Genomic DNA, 6000 nt, shown 5'->3' with positions numbered 1-6000 from the left:
ACACACACACACACACACACACACACACACGCACTTACACACACACACACACACACACACACACACACACTGGCACAGACTCACACACTGACGTTCATTTATCTCTGATACACTCGTCAGGCAGTATATACTGAGGCACACGCCACAACGAAATAGTTGAACGATATGTTTGAATGTACATCACTGACATCTAGGGTTTTACAAACCGGCTGCCTTTCAGTCCTGCAGTTTTTTTCAAAGTCGAAAACAAACCGTATTTGATAGTGCATAGTCTTTCAATGAGGCTTTTCTTTGTTACTAATTATTTTCAATTATCGCCGGTAAACTAATACAATGTTTGATAGTGTTTTAGTGTAATGTAAACAGTTCGAATATGATCATTGTTTGTTAGGATGTCAGGTCTACAATCTAGCCATAATGTGATCATCCATTCTCCAAAAGGGGTGAAAAGAAATTAGATCTTTATTCTGCATATCAGTGAAGCAATTTTACATACTAATATCTGGAAATGCTCATGCGCGGCCTATTACGTGCTACAAAGTTTGTGTGCGGTTGTTATACATGACTGGCATGTGCAAGTCCAGTTGAGTTTCCCAAGAACACAGGCGTCTTCTTCTTCCTTTATACGGCCAACATCATCTTACTGATGATTCTATCGTAGTTTGGAGAGATTGCCGAAGATTGCGCTGTTGTGAGGATTAAAAATAATAATATTTTTGTTTGTTTGTTTGTTTGTTGGCCTGGCCAGCCAGTGCACGTTCAGCGTGCACCGACATGATGCCAAGCCTCTGCAGCAGCCGTGGATGGGAAAGAACAGGAGTAGAAAAGTAACTGGGAGGGGTGGCAGGGGCTGGATGGGGGCGGGGGGAAGGGGGGATTGTAGGGGATGGTGGCCAGTACAGGAGGAGGGTAAGGGGGAGGGTTGGGGGTGATGGGGAGGGGGGGGGGGTGTTTCAGGTTCTAGAGATGGGAGGCCAGCCTGGACTTGAAGCAGTCCTGTGACTCAGCCGTCACAACCTCCTGAGACAACTTGTTCCATTCTGGTATGGTCCTCGGGAAGAACGTCATCTGCCTGTACCGTGTCGTGCAGGTGGGGATGTCGTAGCTCAGGTCGTTGTTTGTCCTGGAGCTCAGCCTGCTGTCAGATGGTTTGGGCAGGTACGTGGAGTTAATGGAGATGAGACCGTGGTGGAATCTGTAAAACATCTCCAAGCGGGCTTTCTTACGACGCTGTTGCAGGATGGAGTCCACGCATGATGTTTGGCGGTGGCGATTCAAGTTGAGACCCATCTTGCTGCTCTTCGCTGGATCATCTCGAGGGCCTCAATCTCGTCTGTTTGCAGTGTAGGGATCCCAGACGGTGGCTGCGTACTCAAGAAGCGGGCGAACAAGGGCGAACGCAGTTTCCTTGGCCTTCTTGTTGCCGATCTTGAGGTTGCGCCGGACGAAGCCTAGGGTCTTGCTGTCTTTCTTTGTGATGGAGTCAATGTGAGATTCCCACTGCATGTTGTCCTGGATGTTGATACCAAGGTGCTTAGTGGTGATGACATTCTCAAGGTTCTGTCCATGTAGCTCATACACAGGGGCAATCTTGTTCCGCTTCCAAGAGACTCTCAGCGTTGAGCATTTCTGTGGATGGAACTCCATGGACCACTTCTCCTCCCAGGTGGTAAGGGAGTGTAGGTCTTGTTGCAGCACTCGCTCGTCTCTTTTCTTCATGATGGTCTTGCTGCACATGGTGTCGTCGGCAAATAGGCGGATTCTCGACTTGATGCCATCAGGAAGATCGTTTATGTATAGGAGAAAAAGACTTGGCCCTGGGACCGAGCCTTGGGGGACGCCGGATTCCACAGGTTGGAAGTCAGATCTTGTTCCCTCCACCACCACAGTTTGCTGTCTGTCTGGTCTGCAAGGAAGTTCTTGATCCAGGCATTGGTGCGGCCTCTGATTGCCGTAACGACGTAGTTTGTGGACAAGTAGGGTAAGTAGCAGATGCCTGACCAGCAGCATCACCCAACGCGCTTAGCCAGGCATTGAGTGCATGTATATGTATTTGTGTGGATTTTTTCCACAGAATGTTGCCAGAGAACAAGTCTTTTGCTGTCGTGTGTTCTTTTTCAGTGCGCCAAGTGCCTGCTGCACACCGCCGGGGCCAGCACTTATGATTATCCGTCGTCTCATCCGAATGACTAGACGATCAGTTTTATTTATCCGAGGCGATGGGAAGGGCAAGAGCGGGAATCGAACCCAGACCCTCAATGACACACCATGGGCAGATGAGCGTCTTTACCACTCTGCCACTTTTCTTCAAGTCAAACACTTATTCTCAGAGCCAACTTTCAACAAGCCACGCCCCCTCTCTGTCAGTGACGTCCCTTGCGTACAACGCGGAAGCTTTGGTTGACAGTGAGAAGAGAAAGGAAGAAGAAGAATAAAAATAAAAATAAAAAAAATTCGTGGTTCACGTTAGTCAGCCAGGCTACGACAGGCCAATTTTTCTGCACCTCACCGCAGCTGAGCTATTGTCTCTGTCGTCTCCATCCCATGTGACCATATTTAGAGAACGTTGACATTGTCAGCTTGCGGGGTTGAGTGTTGAGTGAATCGTCTCCAGAAGTGTGAAGTTGTATCCTGCATACATATGGTGGAGCTTCAGAGTAAGTGTGCTTTCCATCCGGTCATGGCTTTGCTCAGTTTAGAAACTTTGGTGGAAGACACCCGACGGAGTATCTGGCACGCATTCACCGCTCTGGCCAAAGGAAAAGAGGGAAAGGTAGCGAAATCTTCGCTTAAGGTAAGCACACAGTTTGTTTACAAGATTGCTGAGACGGACGCCGTGGAAGATATACTTTGTTTGGTTGCTAGGATTTTACCGACATACTTTGCTTGAGTTTATTCAACTTAAGTTTAAACTGAAAGAATAAAATGGACTAAAGTCAGGTTTAGTAATGCGTGTCGGTCCCTTGATTAGCGATAATTGTGTACAGTGGTAGAGCGACAAGATCATTTCTGTTGTTGATTTTTACTACTTGAAACTGAAAGATTAAAATGGACTTATGGCAGGTTTAGTAATGCATGTCGGTCCCATAATTAGCGATAATTGTGTACAGTGGTAGAGCGACAAGATCATTTCTGTTGTTGATTTTTACTACTTGAAACTGAAAGAATAAAATGGACTTATGGCAGGTTTAGTAATGCATGTCGGCCCCTTGATTAGCGATAATTGTGTACAGTGGTAGAGCGACAAGACCATTTCTGTTGTTGATTTTTACTACTTGATTAGCGATAATTGTGTACAGTGGTAGAGCGACAAGATCATTTCTGTTGTTGATTTTTACTACTTGAAACTGAAAGATTAAAATGGACTTATGGCAGGTTTAGTAATGCATGTCGGTCCCATAATTAGCGATAATTGTGTACAGTGGTAGAGCGACAAGATCATTTCTGTTGTTGATTTTTACTACTTGAAACTGAAAGAATAAAATGGACTTATGGCAGGTTTAGTAATGCATGTCGGTCCCTTGATTAGCGATAATTATGTACAGTGTACTTTTTACTAGTCCTAGTAGCGGTAATAACAGAGCAAGGTTAAACTTGTTTCTTAATAATGCACAGTAAACTTGTTTCTTATTAATGTACAGTTAGAAAAAAAAGTCTGGCAGTGAATTTAGTAATGGTATTAAACACATTCACTTAATAAGATTTCCATTAAAAAAAATTAGTATTTGAATGAAGATTCTTACATGATTGTCAGCAGAATTATGAATATCAACAATAAGAATCATGTGGGTGTTCTTGTGCATTTATGTGCAAATGTGTGCATACATGTATACAGTATGTGCATCATGTTACTGTTAGTAGTAATGATTAAAATATATGTCATTGTATCTAGGTAGTAACAGCCAAGACAAGCACATCCTAGCTGAGTCATGTTGTTTATTTACATCACAAACTATTTTATGTTCTCGGTTAGCATTGCTACATATAAATGTATGATGTACAGTGAATGAACAGCCAGATATGTGCTTTAAAAAGTTATATTCCTGAAATAACACACACACGCACACACACACACACACACACACACACACACACACACATGCTCACACATATGCTCACAGAATTTTTTTTTTCCTGATCCAGAAACTGCTGCAAAGCAACCAGTGACTGAGATCATTCACCCAGTGAGCTCATTTGTTGAACATATTTGTGTTTAAATTATACTGATAAGTCCATCCTGTCTGCCCATGCAAAATGTATTCTAAATGTCTCTGTAACTTGCAGATCATTTTGGGATATATTAACTAGAAAGGATATCATCATGGAAACATGTTATTAGAACAGAACTTAGGAGAGAAAAAAATAGTTGTAATCAAGGGTTTTATTATTTCTTTCATTTGATTTTATTTTGTTTCAATTTAGTTTGCATTTTCATGTGTCATTTTGTTGTTGTTTTTTTATTTCATTTTGTCCATAAACTTGGTGTGGTATCTTCTCTGTGATCTGTTGTGACAGCCAGGTACATAATAAAATGATATGCAGTGAACCTCATTTCGAATTGTATCGATTTGTCTCAAGATTTGTCTGTGAAATTCAAAGTTGTTGTCCCAGTAAGAGTGCAACCGCCTTGCCCTCAGGGCCCGCATGTTATTTTTGTTTTATCTGTCAAAGAGTGTCTGTTTATGGCCTCATCCCAAAGACTAGCACCCAGACTTTTGTAGGACCAGATTGAAGTGAGAGAAAGGTGAGAGAGAGAGAGAGAGAGAAGCTGTGTGGGAAAGTTTTGGTCCATATTGAACCCACTGACTGTTGAGTCACAGCTCACACAAGTTTGTTGTGAAGGATGGGATTGGTGTCTAGTCAGAAACCATTGCACAATGTCACTGTTTCCTATTTCCTGTTGTGTCAGGGGGGTAAGTCCATGTATGGGAGAGCAGTTGTACTGTGCTGTTAGGTGGGTCATTGCCCCTCATTCTGTAGTCTGTCAGGGCTTGGGATGCTTTTGTTCAGTGTCTTGTCTTCTGATCAGGATGGGGGTGGATAAGGGGAGAGCATGGGGAATTCATGGTCATGTTCTATTCTAGGGTTAGAAATATACATCCAGGAAATTCTAACCCTACAATAGAAACATGAACACACTCAAGCAGGCACTCGTGTGTGAAAGTAAAGTATGGCTCAAATTGCAGAGTTAAACTGGTCATCCATTGAAAAGGCCATGTGTAGGACAGTTGAAGGATGGACTTGGAGTCCACAAATGTAGAGAAAGAAAAGAACAATATTTGAAGAAGACGGTTGTTCTCTCTCTCTCTCTGTCTCTCTCTCTGTCTCTGTCTCTGTTTCTCTCTGTCTCTCTCTCTCTCTCTCTCTCTCTCTCTCTCTCTCTCTCTGTGTGTGTGTGTGTGTGTGTGTTTGTGTGCTGTTTCAAACCAGCAGAGAAAGTTTGAAATGCCTTACCACTTATTGCTTATTATTCAACTAATCTGTTAAAAGATAATATAAGTATTTTCACTTAATCAGTATTGGCAGTTTTTCTCCTTTCTCATCTTCATTACATTCTTTCTGTTCTTGGTCATTGGACTTTATATAAGGTAATTGTATTATGACTGCATTGTACTGAGATCATGAAGATGGCAACGCCTTTTCTCTGATATTTTATAGAGATAGTTCAACATTCTTTTGTCAGCTTCATTTTTTAATTTTATTCTAATGTGGCTTGCTGCAGCAATTTTGTGAATACACACCTAAAGGTATGAACAGATACACTTAATTCTATATATTGAACATTCAGATGTCATTAATATGATTATGTATTGCTTAATTTGAGGACTATTGTTTCACATGTTTCTTGTATCATATCTCTCTTTGCCAGTATTTGCCATCCATCCCTGCACTGCGCCCTCAATCGCCCTCTGTCTGAATTGTTTTCATATTCCCTGCTCCTCTTTTTCTTGTTCTCTTGCACTGAGGTGTTAAAGTTTTCAAAATTCAGTCGTGATGACT

At 42.3% G+C, this 6000-nt stretch overlaps 1 protein-coding gene across 1 annotated transcript in view; it reads left to right on the top strand.

Annotated features, from left to right (window-relative positions):
* Nucleotides 1-2406: 2406 nt before the first annotated feature.
* The window catches only part of LOC143288413 (uncharacterized), a 39097-nt gene continuing 35503 nt past the window's right edge, over nt 2407-6000 (top strand). Inside the window, exon 1 of the mRNA XM_076596853.1 lies at nt 2407-2794. Within this exon, the coding sequence (XP_076452968.1) occupies nt 2642-2794 (153 nt within the window). The 5' untranslated portion in view covers nt 2407-2641. The remainder of the gene's footprint in view (nt 2795-6000) is intronic.

This window comes from Babylonia areolata, chromosome 12 (assembly GCF_041734735.1).
Source record: "Babylonia areolata isolate BAREFJ2019XMU chromosome 12, ASM4173473v1, whole genome shotgun sequence".
In the NCBI taxonomy this organism is placed as follows: Eukaryota; Metazoa; Mollusca; class Gastropoda; order Neogastropoda; family Buccinidae; genus Babylonia; species Babylonia areolata.
This window is presented reverse-complemented; position numbering and strand designations above follow the sequence as displayed.